The sequence below is a fragment of the Coregonus lavaretus genome (genome assembly GCF_964263955.1).
Source record: "Coregonus lavaretus genome assembly, chromosome: 23".
NCBI lineage: Eukaryota > Metazoa > Chordata > Actinopteri > Salmoniformes > Salmonidae > Coregonus > Coregonus lavaretus.
The window spans coordinates 45115286-45133838 of record NC_140010.1 but is presented as its reverse complement, the minus strand read 5'-3'; the positions used below and the strand labels follow the sequence as shown (position 1 = coordinate 45133838).

General features: G+C 45.6%; 1 protein-coding gene across 1 annotated transcript in view; it reads left to right on the top strand.

Moving 5' to 3' along the window:
* Positions 1–18553, top strand: part of adcy8 (adenylate cyclase 8 (brain)) — a gene marked incomplete at its 5' end in the record, with an annotated part of 237200 nt that overhangs the window by 87366 nt on the left and 131281 nt on the right. Inside the window, one exon of the mRNA XM_084139802.1 lies at positions 3089–3238. Within this exon, the coding sequence (XP_083995928.1) occupies positions 3089–3238 (150 nt within the window). The remainder of the gene's footprint in view (positions 1–3088; positions 3239–18553) is intronic.

Genomic DNA, 18553 nt, shown 5'->3' with positions numbered 1-18553 from the left:
TGTATTTAGCGCCATCCATCATTCCTTCAATTCTGACTAGCTTCCCAGTCCCTGCCGATGAAAAACATGGCCAAAAAGCTCAATTTTAGTCTCATCTTACCAGAGTACCTTCTTCTTGGGGAGTCTCCCACATGGCTTATTTTTTTCTTTAAGCAATTGCTTTTTTCTGGCCACTCTTCCGTAAAGCCCAGCTCTGTGGAGTGTATGGCTTAAAGTGGTCCTATGGACAGATACTCCAATCTCCACTGTGGAGCTTTGCAGCTCCTTCAGGGTTATCTTTGGTCTCTTTGTTGCCTCTCTGATTAATGCCCTCCCTCCTGGTCTGTGAGTTTTGGTGGGTGGCCCTCTCTTTGCAGGTTTGTTGTGGTGCCATTTTCTTTCAATGTTTTAATAATGGATATATTGGTGCTCCGTGGGATGTTCAAAGTTTCAGATATTTTTTTATAACCCAACCCTGATCTGTACTTCTCCACAACTTTGTCCCTGACCTGTCTGGAGAGCTCCTGGTCTTCATAGTGCCGCTTGCTTGGTGGTGCCCCTTGCTTAGTGGTGTTGCAGACTCTGGGGCCTTTCAGAACAGGTGCATATATACTGAGATCATGTGACAGATCATGTGACACTTAGATTGCACACAGGTGGACTTTATTTAACTAATTATGTGACTTCTGAAGGTAATTGGTTGCACCAAATCTTATTTAAATTACAGGTTGTAATGCAACAAAATAGGAAAAATGTCAAGGGGGATGAATACTGTTGCAAGGCACTGTACATTATGTAAGTCATGCTTTATACATTTTTCGAGCTGTAGGTCTTGGCTTTTATTTTGACTCAAGTGATCTTCACTCAGAAAAGGTTGGTGACCAATGCTCTGCTACACTATATTGCTTGTTGTGTCATAAACTGAAATCAGACAAACATTTTAGAATTTTAGTAACCAGGAAATGGCTGCCTTTATTCTTCCTACAAAATGATCTTACAGTATTTCCAGACCACTGTAGGTATTTAAAACTAGCTTTAAAAACATATTAATCATAGTATTGGTAACCATACATGATGTAAAAATAAACATTTGCATAATGATGTATGGAATAAACTATCCATTTGAATTTCTGTTAATTTTTATTTGAATTAAATTCTACTTCGGTTAATTCAAATTCTGCTTCTTAAAGACAAATTCCCAACTCCATTGAGAATTGACCCAAACCCTGCCACAAGGGAGCATGCACATACAGTTGAAGTCGGAAGTTTACATAGACCTTAGCCAAATACATTTAAACTCAGTTTTTCACAATTCCTGACATTTAATCCTAGTAAAAATTCCCTGTCTTAGGTCAGTTAGGATCACCACTTTATTTGAAGAATGTGAAATGTCAGAATAATAGAAGAGAGAATGATTGATTTCATATTTTATTTATTTCATCACATTCCCAGTGGGTCAGAAGTTTACATACACTCAAATAGTATTTGGTAGCATTGCCTTTAAATTGTTTAACTTGGGTCAAACGTTTCGGGTAGCCTTCCACAACTTTCCCACAATAAGTTGGGTGAATTTTGGCCCATTCCTCCTGACAGAGCTGATGTAACTGAGGTCAGGTTTGTAGGCCTCCTTGCTCGCACACACTATTTCAGTTCTGCCCACAAATGTTCTATAGGATTTAGGTTAGGGCTTTGTGGCCACTCCAATACCTTGACTTTGTTGTCCTTAAGCCATTTTGCCACAACTGTGGAAGTATACTTGGGGTCATTGTCCATTTGGAAGACCCATTTGCGACCAAGCTTTAACTTCCTGACTGATGTCTTGAGATGTTGCTTCAATATATCCACATAATTTTCCTTCCTCATGATGCCATCTATTTTGTTAAGTGCACCATTCCCTCCTGCAGCAAAGCACCCCCACAGCATGACGCTGCCACCCCCGTGCTTCACTTTTGGAATGGTGTTCTTCGGCTTGCAGGTTCCCCCTTTTTCCTCTAAACATAACGATGGTCATTATGGCCAAACAGTTCTATTTTTTTGTGTCATCAGACCAGAAGACATTTCTCCAAAAAGTACGATCTTTGTCCCCATTTGCAATTGCAAACCGTAGTCTGGCTTTTTTTATGGCCGTTTTGGAGCAGTGGCTTCTTCCTTGCTGAGCGGCCTTTCAGGTTATGTCGATATAGGACTAATTTTACTGTGGATATAGATACTTTTGTACCTGTTTCCTCTAGCATCTTCACAAGGTCCTTTGCTGTTGTTCTGGGATTGATTTGCACTTTTCGCACCAAAGTACGTTCATCTCTAGGAGACAGAACGCGTCTCCTTCCTGAGCAGTATGACGGCTGCGTGGTCCCATGGTGTTTATACTTGCGTACTATTGTTTGTACAGATGAAGGTGGTACCTTCAGGTGTTTGAAAATTGCTCCCAAGGATTAACCAGACTTGTGGAGGTCTACAATTTTTTTCTGAGGTCTTGGCTGATTTCTTTTGATTTTCCCATGATGTCAAGCAAAGAGGCACTGAGTTTGAAGGTAGGCCTTGAAATATATCCACAGGTACACCTCCAATTGACTCAAATGATGTCAATTAGCCTATCAGAAGCTTCTAAAGCCATGAAATCATTTTCTGGAATTTTCCAAGCTGTTTAAAGGCACAGTCAACTTAGTGTATGTAAACTTCTGACCCACTGGAATTGTGATACAGTGAAATAATCTGTCTGTAAACAATTGTTGGAAAAACTACTTGTGTCATGCATAAAGTAGATGTCCTAACCGACTTGCCAAAACGATAGTTTGTTAACAAGAAATTTGTTGAGTGGTTGAAAAACAACCTAAGTGTATGTAAGCTTCCGACTCAGCTGTATGCTGCAGCAATGGTGCCTTCTTCAGTGTTGGAAGTAAACGTTCATATGCTCCAACACATACTTTTATTGGTTAAAAACATTTAGATCGAACATAGATCAACATCAGAAGCCTGTCTTGTCAACCAACAATGAGTGTGTACTTCACCATTACATGGATTTTTGGAACCCATACCCCATGAAATGTGTGTGTTTCAACTCATTAGCCTGTTTAGCCATGTTCAATGTTCTTCTCTATGTCTCCCTCAGGTGGTGGCCCAGGCAGTGCTGTTCATGTGTATGAACACGGCTGGGATCTTCATCAGCTACCTGTCAGACCGAGCCCAGCGACAGGCCTTCCTGGAGACCAGGAGGTGCATCGAGGCCAGGCTCCGTCTGGAGACAGAGAACCAGAGACAGGTAAGACTATTGGTCTTGGTCCACCGAAAGGATTACAGTGGGGGAAAAAAAGTATTTAGTCAGCCACCAATTGTGCAAGTTCTCCCACTTAAAAAGATGAGAGAGGCCTGTAATTTATCATAGGTACACGTCAACTATGACAGACAAAATGAGATTTTTTTTCTCCAGAAAATCACATTGTAGGATTTTTAATGAATTTATTTGCAAATTATGATGGAAAATAAGTATTTGGTCAATAACAAAAGTTTCTCAATACTTTGTTATATACCCTTTGTTGGCAATGACACAGGTCAAACGTACATGGCCCCATTCATTCTTTCCTTTACACGGATCAGTCGTCCTGGTCCCTTTGCAGAAAAACAGCCCCAAAGCATGATGTTTCCACCCCCATGCTTCACAGTAGGTATGGTGTTCTTTGGATGCAACTCAGCATTCTTTGTCCTCCAAACACGACGAGTTGAGTTTTTACCAAAAGTTATATTTTGGTTTCATCTGACCATATGACATTCTCCCAATCCTCTTCTGGATCATCCAAATGCACTCTAGCAAACTTCAGATGGGCCTGGACATGTACTGGCTTAAGCAGGGGGACACGTCTGGCACTGCAGGATTTGAGTCCCTTGCGGCGTAGTGTGTTACTGACGGTAGGCTTTGTTACTTGGTCCCAGCTCTCTGCAGGTCATTCACTAGGTCCCCCCTGTGTGGTTCTGGGATTTTTGCTCACCGTTCTTGTGATCATTTTGACCCCACAGGGTGAGATCTTGCGTGGAGCCCCAGATTGAGGGAGATTATCAGTGGTTTTGTATGTCTTCCATTTCCTAATAATTGCTCCCACAGTTGATTTCTTCAAACCAAGCTGCTTACCTATTGCAGATTCAGTCTTCCCAGCCTGGTGCAGGTCTACAATTTTGTTTCTGGTGTCCTTTGACAGCTCTTTGGTCTTGGCCATAGTGGAGTTTGGAGTGTGACTGTTTGAGGTTGTGGACAGGTGTCTTTTATACTGATAACAAGTTCAAACAGGTGCCATTAATACAGGTAACGAGTGGAGGACAGAGGAGCCTCTTAAAGAAGAAGTTACAGGTCTGTGAGAGCCAGAAATCTTGGTTGTTTGTAGGTGACCAAATACTTATTTTCCACCATAATTTGCAAATAAATTCATAAAAAATCCTACAATGTGATTTTCTGGAGAAAAAAAAATCTCAATTTGTCTGTCATAGTTGATGTGTACCTATGATGAAAATTACAGGCCTCTCTCATCTTTTTAAGTGGGAGAACTTGCACAATTGGTGGCTGACTAAATACTTTTTTCCCCCACTGTATGTATGTAACGAAGGTTCTCTGAAGAAACAAGTGACTGAAAGACATAGAACCATACATTCTTAGAAAAAAAGGTGCAATCTAGAACCTTAAAAGGTTCTTCGGCTGTCCCCATAGGAGAACATTTTGAAGAACCCTGTTTGGTTCCAGGTAGAACCCTTTTGGTTAACCAGCCGAATAAGTATTTTTTTTTCAAAGTGTGCTTCAATCTGTAGCTAGAGGACTCCTGATATCTCCAGGAGTGATAAATATAGTTTTTGTCTTCATCTGTTGTCATCTAGTACTGTCTTTTTGCTAGCTAGGGCAATCTACTTTAAGTGCTGCCTGTCTTCCCAGTGGCCTACTTGGTGTGTAAACTGCTGACTGCTATTAATTTGCAGATGATTTTTGACACATCAACCAGGATTAAGGGGCGGGGCAATTTTCGACTGTTGTCTTTGTAATCAGTGGCTGTATTGGAGGGGGAGTGGTTTCTCCTCTCCTAGACAATCAGCAATTAGTTCCCTGGAGGTGTGCTCTTCACCTCTGCAAGGCAATTAGCAATTAGTGTTAGTATTTCAGTCTCCACTGTTTTCTCAGCGGCAGCTGTCAGTGGCGGTCTCGTTGCAAAACTAAGACCGTCGCAGAAACAAAGATGGTTCTGCTGAATTGTTCTGTGGAGTTGTTCGAGGAAGGTTCCACCCCACTCTCTCACTTGAGTATCTTACCTAGTTATTTTCAGATGATCTCATTTTGCTCTTTTGTAGCTTTGGCAACTACAGTGCATTCAGAAAGTATTCACACCCCTGGACTTTTTCCACATTTTGTTGTGTTACAGCCTGAATTAAAAATGGGTGAAATTGAGATTTTTTTTGTCACTGGCCTACACACAATACCCCATAATGTCAAAGTGGAATTATGTTTTTCGAAATGTTAATTAAAAAAGAAAAGCTGAAATGTCTTAAATCAATAAGTATTCAACCACTTTGTAATGGCAATTCTAAATAAGTTTCATGAGTAAAAATGTGCTTAACAAGTCACATAATAAGTTACATAGACTCACTCTGTGTGCAATAATAGTGTTTAACATCATTTTTGAATGACTACCTCATCTTTGTAACCCCACACATACAATTATCTATAAGGTACCTCAGTCGAGCATTGAATTTCAAACAAAGATTCAACCACAAAGACCAGGGAGGTTTTCCAATGCCTCGCAAAGGGCACCTGTTCTTATATAATGGCGCCGGAGGGAATGCCGGCCATTTTACGGGCTCCTGACCAATTGTGCTATTCTGTGTATTTTTTGGCGCTGATCCTAACTTTTCTTGTACATAATGTTTCCGCATTCGTTTCATTTTACATTTACATTTTAGTCATTTAGCAGACGCTCTTATCCAGAGCGACTTACAGGAGCAATTAGGGTTAAGTGCCTTGCTCAAGGGCACATTTACGTCATTTAGCAGACGCTCTTATCCAGAGCGACTTACAAATTGGTGCATTCACCCTATAGCCAGTGGGATAACCACTTTACACTTTTTTTTTTTTTTGGGGGGGATAGAAGGATTACTTTATCCTATCCCAGGTATTCCTTAAAGAGGTGGGGTTTCAAATGTCTCCGGAAGGTGGTGAGTGACTCCGCTGTCCTGGCGTCGTGAGGGAGCTTGTTCCACCATTGGGGTGCCAGAGCAGCGAACAGTTTTGACTGGGCTGAGCGGGAACTATGCTTCCGCAGAGGAAGGGGAGCCAGCAGGCCAGAGGTGGATGAACGCAATGCCCTCGTTTGGGTGTAGGGACTGATCAGAGCCCGAAGGTACGGAGGTGCCGTTCCCCTCACTGCTCCATAGGCAAGCACCATGGTCTTGTAACGGATGCGAGCTTCAACTGGAAGCCAGTGGAGTGTGCGGAGGAGGGGGGTGACGTGAGAGAACTTGGGAAGGTTGAACACCAGACGGGCTGTGGCATTCTGGATGAGTTGTAGGGGTTTAATGGCACAGGCAGGGAGGCCAGCCAACAGCGAGTTGCAGTAATCCAGACGGGAGATGACAAGTGCCTGGATTAGGACCTGTGCCGCTTCCTGTGTAAGGCAGGGTCGTACTCTCCGAATGTTGTAGAGCATGAACCTGCAGGATCGGGTCACCGCCTTGATGTTAGCGGAGAACGACAGGGTGTTGTCCAGGGTCACGCCAAGGCTCTTCGCACTCTGGGAGGAGGACACAACGGAGTTGTCAACCGTGATGGCGAGATCATGGAACGGGCAGTCCTTCCCCGGGAGGAAGAGCAGCTCCGTCTTGCCAGGGTTCAGCTTGAGGTGGTGATCCGTCATCCATACTGATATGTCTGCCAGACATGCAGAGATGCGATTCGCCACCTGGTTATCAGAAGGGGGAAAGGAGAAGATTAGTTGTGTATCGTCAGCGTAGCAATGATAGGAGAGGCCATGTGAGGATATGACAGAGCCAAGTGACTTGGTGTATAGGGAGAATAGGAGAGGGCCTAGAACTGAGCCCTGGGGGACACCAGTGGTGAGAGCACGTGGTGCGGAGACAGCTTCTCGCCACGCCACTTGGTAGGAGCGACCGGTCAGGTAGGACGCAATCCAGGAGTGAGCCGCGCCGGAGATGCCCACTCGGAGAGGGTGGAGAGGAGGATCTGATGGTTCACAGTATCAAAGGCAGCAGACAGGTCTAGAAGGACAAGAGCAGAGGAGAGAGAGTTAGCTTTAGCAGTGCGGAGAGCCTCCGTGACACAGAGAAGAGCAGTCTCAGTTGAATGACCAGTCCTGAAACCTGACTGGTTTGGATCAAGAAGGTCATTCTGAGAGAGATAGCAAGAGAGTTGGCTAAAGACGGCACGCTCAATAGTTTTGGAAAGAAACGAAAGAAGGGATACTGGTCTGTAGTTGTTGACATCAGTGGGATCGAGTGTTGGTTTTTTGAGAAGGGGTGCAACTCTCGCTCTCTTGAAGACGGAAGGGACATGGCCAGCGGTCAAGGATGAGTTGATCAGCGAGGTGAGGTAGGGGAGAAGGTCACCGGAGATGGTCTGGAGAAGAGAGGAGGGGATGGGGTCAAGTGGGCAGGTTGTTGGGCGGCCTGCAGTCACAAGTCGCAGGATTTTATCTGGAGAGAGAGGGGAGAAAGAAGTCAAAGCATAGGGTAGGGCAGTGTGAGTAAGACCAGCAGTGTCATTAGACTTAACAAACGAGGATCGGATGTCGTCAACCTTCTTTTCAAAGTGGTTGACGAAGTCATCCACAGAGAGAGAGGAGGGGGGGGGGGGGGGGGGGGAGGATTCAGCAGGGAGGAAAATGTGGCAAAGAGCTTCCTAGGGTTAGAGGCAGATGCTTGGAATTTAGAGTGGTAGAAAGTGGCCTTAGCAGCAGAAACAGATGAAGAAAATGTAGAGAGGAGGGAGTGAAAAGATGCCAGGTCGGCAGGGAGTTTAGTTTTCTTCCATTTCCGCTCCACTGCCCGGAGCTCTGTTCTGTGAGCTCGCAATGAGTCATCAAGCCACGGAGCTGGAGGGGAGGACCGAGCCGGCCGGGAGGATAGGGGACACAGAGAGTCAAAGGATGCAGAAAGGGAGGAGAGGAGGGTTGAGGAGGCAGAATCAGGAGATTGGAGGGAGAAGGATTGAGCAGAGGGAAGAGATGATAGGATGGAAGAGGAGGATCTGATGGTTCACAGTATCAAAGGCAGCAGACAGGTCTAGAAGGACAAGAGCAGAGGAGAGAGAGTTAGCTTTAGCAGTGCGGAGAGCCTCCGTGACACAGAGAAGAGCAGTCTCAGTTGAATGACCAGTCCTGAAACCTGACTGGTTTGGATCAAGAAGGTCATTCTGAGAGAGATAGCAAGAGAGTTGGCTAAAGACGGCACGCTCAATAGTTTTGGAAAGAAACGAAAGAAGGGATACTGGTCTGTAGTTGTTGACATCAGTGGGATCGAGTGTTGGTTTTTTGAGAAGGGGTGCAACTCTCGCTCTCTTGAAGACGGAAGGGACATGGCCAGCGGTCAAGGATGAGTTGATCAGCGAGGTGAGGTAGGGGAGAAGGTCACCGGAGATGGTCTGGAGAAGAGAGGAGGGGATGGGGTCAAGTGGGCAGGTTGTTGGGCGGCCTGCAGTCACAAGTCGCAGGATTTTATCTGGAGAGAGAGGGGAGAAAGAAGTCAAAGCATAGGGTAGGGCAGTGTGAGTAAGACCAGCAGTGTCATTAGACTTAACAAACGAGGATCGGATGTCGTCAACCTTCTTTTCAAAGTGGTTGACGAAGTCATCCACAGAGAGAGAGGGGGGGGGGGGGGGGGGGGAGGATTCAGCAGGGAGGAAAATGTGGCAAAGAGCTTCCTAGGGTTAGAGGCAGATGCTTGGAATTTAGAGTGGTAGAAAGTGGCCTTAGCAGCAGAAACAGATGAAGAAAATGTAGAGAGGAGGGAGTGAAAAGATGCCAGGTCGGCAGGGAGTTTAGTTTTCTTCCATTTCCGCTCCACTGCCCGGAGCTCTGTTCTGTGAGCTCGCAATGAGTCATCAAGCCACGGAGCTGGAGGGGAGGACCGAGCCGGCCGGGAGGATAGGGGACACAGAGAGTCAAAGGATGCAGAAAGGGAGGAGAGGAGGGTTGAGGAGGCAGAATCAGGAGATTGGAGGGAGAAGGATTGAGCAGAGGGAAGAGATGATAGGATGGAAGAGGAGAGAGTAGTGGGAGAGAGAGAGCGAAGGTTGCGGCGGCGCATTACCATCTGTGTAGGGGCAGAGTGAGTAGTGTTGGAGGAGAGCGAGAGAGAAAAGGAAACAAAGTAGTGGTCGGAGACATGGAGGGGAGTTGCAGTGAGATTAGTAGAAGAGCAGCATCTAGTAAAGATGAGGTCAAGCGTATTGCCTGCCTTGTGAGTAGGGGGGGACGGTGAGAGGGTGAGGTCAAAAGAGGAGAGGAGTGGAAAGAAGGAGGCAGAGAGAAATGAGTCAAATGTGGACGTAGGGAGGTTGAAATCCCCCAAAACTGTGAGGAGTGACCCATCCTCAGGAAAGGAACTTCAGGCGTCAAGCTCATTGATGAACTCTCCAAGGGAACCTGGAGGGCGATAGATGACAAGGATATTAAGCTTAAATGGGCTAGTGACTGTGACAGCATGGAATTCAAATGAGGAGATAGACAGATGGGTTAGGGGAAAAATTGAGAATGTCCACTTGGGAGAGATGAGGATTCCTGTGCCACCACCCCTCTGACCAGATGCTCTCGGGGTATGCGAGAACACATGGTCAGACGAGGAAAGAGCAGTAGGAGTAGCAGTGTTTTCAGTGGTAATCCATGTTTCCGTCAGCGCCAGGAAGTCGAGGGACTGGAGGTTAGCATAGGCTGGGATGAAGTCAGCTTTGTTGGCAGCAGAACGGCAGTTCCAGAGGCTGCCTGAGACCTGGAACTCCAGGTGTGGGGTGCGTGCAGGGACCACCAGGTTAGAGAGGCAGCAGCCACGCGGTGTGAGGCGTTTGTGTAGCCTGTGCAGAGAGGAGAGAACAGGGATAGGCAGAGGCATAGTTGACAGGCTGTAGCAAATGGCTACAATAATGCAGAGGAGATCGGAATGAAATGAACTAAACATCTGGGAGAGGAGAGAGCAGGGCCTCCCTCACCAAAACTTCCACCTCAGAAACTATAATTGTTTCACTGAACCACCCGAACAAAAACTCTCCCAACTTCCACCTTTAGAAATCAGAATTGTTGTGAACCACAGCGGTTCAATGTTTCAAGGAATAGACTCAACCCACTTTATTCAGCTAGCTAACTATGACACCATAGCTAACTAGCATGCTAGCATCCAATAACACACAGTTTAGCACCAACACTTGGTCACAACAAAACACCAATAGTGTGTTAACACACTAAACAGATAATTCGTGTCCGTGTCTAGTTCCTTTCATAACGCAGCAATAATTAAACGTTGGCTAGCTAGCACAAATATATTGTATTTAGCTGCCACAGTACAGCACACAATGGCTACTGTGTTGACTCTGTTCGAAAAACGGCTAGCTAGCTAGCTTCGTGCTACACCCGGCACCGCCGAAAACAATGCTAACCTACAATAACTACCCACAACAGCCCACGATGCCTAACTATGACACCATAGCTAACTAGCAACAACTAACCTCCATTTGGACGAGGATTCCTACTTCAATGAGTCGGAGGCAAAAGACATATTGATTATCCCGGACCAGGCCCAAATGACACTCGACGAAGGAGGAGACGCAGCTATAGAGGCCGGCGTGCCTGACGAGACTATGTCGGCGAGTGGATAAATCGCCTGTACCCTCCGTTCTATTGGCGAATGTGCAATCACTGGAGAATAAAATGGATGAGCTTTGTTCAAGACTATCCAAACAACGTGATCTGAAGAACTGAAATATCCTATGTTTCTCAGAGTCGTGGCTAAACAAGGACATTGTAAATATAAATCTAACTGGTCTTTCTATACATCTGCATGACAGAACGGCTGCGTCGGGGAAGTTCAGAGGAGGGGGTGTGTCTCTTTGTTAACAACAACTGGTGCACAATCTCTAATATTAAGGAAGTCTTGAGGTTCTGATCGCCTGAGTTAGAATACCTCATGATAAGCTGTAGAACACACTATTTACCAAGAGAGTTTATCTATATTTTTCGTAGCTGTCTATTTACCATCACAAACCGATGCTGGCACTATGACCAAACTCAACGAGCTGTATAGGGCCATAAGCAAACAAGAAAATGCTCACCCAGAGGCTCCTAGTGACCGGTGACTTTAATGCAGAAAAATTGAAATCCGTTCTGTGCAACTAGAGGCAAAAAAAAACTCTAGATCACCTTTACTCCACACAGAGACGCATACAAAGCTCTCCCTCGCCCTCCATTGGGCAAATTTGACCATTACTCTATCCTCCTGATGCCTGCTTACAAGCAAAAACTCAAACAGGAAGTATCAGTGACACACTCATTATGGAAATAGTCCGATGAAGCGGATGCTAAGCTACAGGACTGTTTTGCTAGCACAGACTGAATTATGTTCCGGGACTCATCCAATGGCATTGAGGAGTTTACCACATCAATCACCAGCTTTATTAATAAGTGCATCGACGACGTTGTCCCCATATGTACATATCCCAACCAGAAGCCAGGGATTACAGGTAAAATCCGCACTAAACTAAAGGCTAGAACTGCCACTTTCAATGAGAGGGACACTAATGCGGATGCTTATAAGAAATCCCTCTACGCCCTCCGACGAACCATCAAACAGGCAAAGTGTCAATTCAGAAACAAGATCGAATCCTATTCCACCGGCTCTGATGCTCGTCGGATGTGGCAGGGCATGCAAACTATCACGGAATACAAAGGGAAACCCAGCCGCGAGCCGTCCAGTGACAGGAGCCTACCAGACAAGTTAATTACCTTCTATGTGCGCTTCGAGGCTAGCAAAACTGAACTATTTATGAGACCACCAGCTGTTCCGGATGACTGTGTGATCTTGCTCTCCATAGCCAATGTGAGTAAGACCTTTTTAAACAGGTTAACATTCACAAGGCCTCAGGGCCAGATGGATTACCAGGACACATACTCAGAGCATGGTCTGACCAGCTGACAAGTGTCTTCACTGACATGTTCAACCTCTCCCTGACCCAGTCTGTAATACCTACATGTTTCAAGCAGACCACCATAGTCCCTGTGCCCAAGAATGCAAAGGTAACCTGTCTAAATGACTATCGCACTGTAGCACTCACATCTGTAGCCATGACATTTTTTGAAAGGCTGGTCATGGCTCACATCAACACCATCATCCCAGACACCCTGGACCCACTCCAATTCACATACCACCCCAACAGATCCACAGATGACGCAATCTCTATTGCACTCCACACTGCAGTTTCCCACCTGGATAAAAGGAACACCTACGTGAGAATACTGTTCATTGACTACAGCTCAGAGTTCAACCCCATTGGCCCTCCTGTAGCTCAGTTGATAGAGCATGGTGCTTGCAACGCAAGGGTTGTGGGTTCGATTCCCAGTATGAAAAATGTATGCACTCACTAACTGTAAGACGCTCTGGATAAGAGCGTCTGCTAAATGACTAAAATGTAAAAATGTAAATTGTGCCCTCCAAGCTCATCACTAACCTAAGGACCCTGGGATTAAACACCTTCTGCAACTGGATCCTGGACTTCCTGATGGGCCGCCCCCAGGTGGTGAGGGTAGGCAACAACATATCCGCCACGGTGACCCTCAACACAGGGGCCCCTCAGGGGTGCGTGCTTAGTCCCCTCCTGTACTCCATGTTCACCCACGACTTCAACACCATCATTAAGTTTGCTGACGACACAACGGTGGTAGTGTTGTGAAATTGTTTTGTAATAGCCAATGTATGTAAGAAGGTATTTCACATAGCAGGACATCTAACGTCATTCATTGTATGCGCAAGTTGCGTTGGACAATGTTGATGATAGCAGTCCGACTAGCCGGGCAAGAGGCAGGGCTAGAGGGAGAGCCCGAGACAGAGGACGGACAGGCAGAGAACAGAAATTAGGATGAGGAGAGGTTTTTTGCTCTCCGACATGATAGCATGGCTGCCACACACGTTTGTATTATGTTGAAAATGCCTATATATTTAACAAAAATAAAGTATGTTTCCTTGACTATTTCATGTATGAACAGAATAATTGGTGGCTGAATAAATGTTGGTTTTTGGTATTTCTCCCCACATACTACTCCTCCTGATTCCTGCTTATAAGCAAAAACTGAAGCAGGAAGCACCAGTGATTCGGTTAATAAAAAATTGGTCAGATGACGCAGATGCTAAGCTACAGGACTGTTTTGCTAGCACAGACTGGAACATGTTCCGGGATTCTTCAGACAGCATTGAGGAGTACACCACATCAGTCACTGGCTTCATCAATAAGTGCATCGATGATGTCGTCCCCACAGTGACCGTACGTACATACCCCAACCAGAAGCCATGGATTACAGGAAACATCCGCACTGAGCTAAAGGGTAGAGCTGCCGCTTTCAAGGAACGGGACTCTAACCCGGACGCTTAAAAAGAAATCCCGCTATGACCTCCGACGAACCATCAAACAGGCAAAGAGTCAATACAGGTCTAAGATTGAATCATACTACACTGGCTCTGATGCTCGTCGGATGTGGCAGGGCTTGAAAACTATTACAGACTACAAAGGGAAGCACAGCCGCGAGCTGCCCAGTGACACAAGCCTACCAGACGAGCTAAACCACTTCTATGCTCGCTTCGAGGCAAGCAACACTGAAGCATGCATGAGAGCACCAGCTGTTCCGGATGACTATGTGATCACGCTCTCCGTAGCCGATGTGAGTAAGACTTTTAAGCAGGTCAACATTCACAAGGCCGCAGGGCCAGACGGATTACCAGGACGTGTACTCCGAGCATGTGCTGACCAACTGGCAAGTGTCTTCACTGACATTTTCAACATGTCCCTGACTGAGTCTGTAATACCAACATGCTTCAAGCAGACCACCATAGTCCCCGTGCCCAAGAACTCTAAGATAACCTGCCTAAATGACTACCGACCCGTAGCACTGACGTCTGTAGCCATGAAGTGCTTTGAAAGACTGGTCATGGCTCACATCAACAGCATAATCCCAGAAACCCTAGACCCACTCCAATTTGCATACCGCCCCAACAGATCCACAGATGATGCAATCTCTATCGCACTCCACACTGCCCTTTCCCACCTGGACAAGAGGAACACCTACGTGAGAATGCTATTCATTGACTACAGCTCAGCATTCAACACCATAGTGCCCTCTAAGCTCATCACTAAGCTAAGGATCCTGGGACTAAACACCTCCCTCTGCAACTGGATCCTGGACTTCCTGACGGGCCGCCCCCAGGTGGTAAGGGTAGGTAACAACACATCTGCCACACTGATCCTCAACACGGGGGCCCCTCAGGGGTGTGTGCTCAGTCCCCTCCTGTACTCTCTGTTCACCCATGACTGCATGGCCAGGCACGACTCCAACACCATCATTAAGTTTGCCGACGACACAACAGTGGTAGGCCTGATCACCGACAACGATGAGACAGCCTATAGGGAGGGGGTCAGAGATCTGGCCGTGTGGTGCCAGGACAACAACCTCTCCCTCAACGTGACCAAGACAAAGGAGATGATTGTGGACTACAGGAAAAAAAAAGAGGACTGAGCACGCCCCCATTCTCATCGACGGGGCTGTAGTGGAACAGGTTGAGAGCTTCAAGTTCCTTGGTGTCCACATCACCAACGAACTATCATGGTCCAAACACACCAAGACAGTCGTGAAGAGGGCACGACAAAGCCTATTCCCCCTCAGGAGACTAAAAAGATTTGGCATGGGTCCTCAGATCCTCAAAAAATTCTACAGCTGCACCATCGAGAGCATCCTGACTGGTTGCATCACCGCCTGGTATGGCAACTGCTTGGCCTCCGACCGCAAGGCACTACAGAGGGTAGTGCGTACGGCCCAGTACATCACTGGGGCAAAGCTTCCTGCCATCCAGGACCTCTATACCAGGCGGTGTCAGAGGAAGGCCCTCAAAATTGTCAAAGACTCCAGCCACCCTAGTCATAGACTGTTCTCTCTGCTACCGCACGGCAAGCGGTACCGGAGTGCCAAGTCTAGGTCCAAAAGACTTCTCAACAGCTTCTACCCCCAAGCCATAAGACTCCTGAACAGCTAATCATGGCTACCCGGACTATTTGCACTGCCCCCCCACCCCATCCTTTTTACGCTGCTGCTACTCTGTTAAGTATTTATGCATATTCACTTTAACTCTACCCACATGTACATATTACCTCAACTAGCCGGTGCCCCCGCACATTGACTCAGCAACGGTACCCCCCTGTATATATAGCCTCCCTACTGTCACTTTATTTTACTTCTGCTCTTTTTTTCTCAACACTTTTTTTGTTGTTGTTTTATTCTTACTTTTTTTGTTTAAAATAAATGCACTGTTGGTTAAGGGCTGTAAGTAAGCATTTCACTGTAATGTCTGCACCTGTTGTATTCGGCGCATGTGACCAATAAAATTTGATTTGATTTGATTTTGATGTCCTAGAGGTTTGCCGGTGGCGGAATGGTGAGCCACCACCTGCACCTGTGGCAACTGCAGGGAGATGCCTACAGACAGAGAGGAAGTGTTGCTGTCAGGGACCAGACCTCTGTGTAAGCCAGCTGCCACATTTCGCACATTACTGCCTAAACAACGGATATTTACGTTTGCACAGGCGGTATAGGGTTGACGTGTTGGCAGTGGCTGATGCAGCAGAGCCTGGAGATGACACCTGAGAGTACCGGCATGCTACCTACAAACAGTTTGTGACATGGCAGCATGGTGCCCTTGGTGCAGGAAACCGAGTTGTAATTCCCAGTTGATGTGTTTGGAGAATCAGGGACACTTTCCCTGATCCTCATTCACAGTACACTGGGTTCCACCCTGGGCGCTAGGATTCTCAAAGTGTTTGGCATGATGACATAGTCTTATGCCCATAGAGTGTCTATTGCCAGACACTTATTGGCATGACATTAGTATGGCATCATGTCACTTGCTGTGAACAGAACCCAACCTCTTCCTCAGTTTGCATTCTCCACACACAAACACCTGCCAGGTGCATCTTCAGGACATCAAAAACGTTCTTAATGGGCACACCATGTCATATCAAAGATTCTAAAGGTTGTTAGCTTATTTCTCACCAAAAAATGTCATCACTGCACTTTCTCCCAGCACAACAAAGTTTAAATGGGAAAATTGTATTTATACATCTGAAAGTGTGCTTAAATAAATCATTATTTTACATTATTTTGTTTGCATATTTGTTTTTTTCTGGATATAAAGTTTCAAAGGCACAATTTTACACATTGTAGACAACGTTTGTCTATATTGAAAATTGGTTACCATTGACATATTTCTATGGTTGAAATATCACCCTCAAAACAACAGTTAACACCAATGACTTGTGCCAGGTCTATGCAGGTAAATCAGAACTTACTCCAAGCCTTGCTATTCAAGGAGACATGGGATGTCCAGTGAAATAAGACATAAGACAGAGGCGTGAAATTATTAGGTTATGGTACCGATATTCCAGAGGAGTTTTCAACTGGGATATAAAACACATACAGTAGGGGGAAAAAGTATTTGACCCCTGCTGATTTTGTACGTTTCCCCACTGACAAAGACATGATCAGTCTATAATTTTAATGGTAGGTTTATTTGACCAGTGAGAGACAGAATAACAACAAAAAATGTTATGAATTGATTTGCATTTTAATGAGGGAAATAAGTATTTGACCCCTCTGCAAAACATGACTTAGTACTTGGTGGCAAAACCCTTGTTGGCAATCAGAGGTCAGACGTTTCTTGTAGTTGGCCACCAGGTTTGCACACATCTCAGGAGGGATTTTGTCCCACTCCTCTTTGCAGATCTTCTCCAAGTCATTAAGGTTTCGAGGCTAACGTTTGGCAACTCAAACCAGCTCCCTCCACATATTTTCTATGGGATTAAGGTCTGGAGACTGGCTAGTCCACTCCAGGACCTTAATGTGCTTCTTCTTGAGCCACTCCTTTGTTGCCTTGGCCGTGTGTTTTGGGTCATTGTCATGCTGGAATACCCATCCATGACCCATTTTCAATGCCCTGGCTGAGGGAAGGAGGTTCTCACCCAAGATTTGACGGTACATGGCCCCGTCCATCGTCCCTTTGATGCGGTGAAGTTGTCCTGTCCCCTTAGCAGAAAAACACCCCCAAAGCATAATGTTTCCACCTCCATGTTTGACGGTGGAGATGGTGTTCTTGGGGTCATAGACAACATTCCTTCTCCTCCAAACATGGCGAGTTGAGTTGATGCCAAAGAGCTCGAATAATCGCATCTTCACAGTAAACTGCTTGGCGATGGTCTTGTAGCCCATTCCAGCCTTGTGTAGGTCTACAATCTTGTCCCTGACATCCTTGGAGAGCTCTTTGGTCTTGGCCATGGTGGAGAGTTTGGAATCTGATTGATTGATTGTTTCTGTGGACAGGTGTCTTTTATACAGGTAACAAACTGAGATTAGGAGCACTCCCTTTAAGTGTGTGCTCCTAATCTCAGCTCATTACCTGTATAAAAGACACCTGGGAGCCAGAAATCTTTCTGATTGAGAGGGGGTCAAATACTTATTTCCCTCATTAAAAAGCAAATCAATGTATAACATTTTTGACATGCGTTTTTCTGGATTTGGTTGTCGTTATTCTGTCTCTCACTGTTCAAATAAACCTACCATTAAAATTATAGACTGATCATTTCTTTGTCAGTGGGCAAACGTACAAAATCAGCAGGGGATCAAATACTTTTTTCCCCTCACTGTACCTACCCCTGGACAAATTAACTCCATGACATACACTACTAGTCAAAAGTTTGGACACACTTATTTTTATTTTATTTAACCAGGTAAGCCAGTTGAGAACAAGTTCTCATTTACAACTGCGACCTGGCCAAGATAAAGCAAAGCAGTGCGATAAAAACAACAGTTACATATGGGGTAAAACAAAACAAAGTCAAAAATACAACAGAAAATATATATATACAGTGTGTGCAAATGTAGCAAGTTATGGAGGTAAGGCAATAAATAGGCTATAGTGCAAAATAATTACAATTAGTATTAACACTGGAATGATAGATGTGCAAGAGATGATGTGCAAATAGAGATACTGGGGTGCAAATTAGCAAAATAAATAACAATATGGGGATGAGGTAGTTGGGTGGGCTAATTTCAGATGGGCTGTGTACAGGTGCAGTGATCGGTAAGGTGCTCTGACAACTGATGCTTAAAGTTGGTGAGGGAGATAAGAGTCTCCAGCTTCAGAGATTGATGCAATTCTTTCCAGTCATTGGCAGCAGAGAACTGGAAGGAATGGCGGCCAAAGGAGGTGTTGGCTTTGGGGATGACCAGTGAGATATACCTGCTGGAGCGCATACTACGGGTGGGTGTTGCTATGGTGACCAATGAGCTAAGAT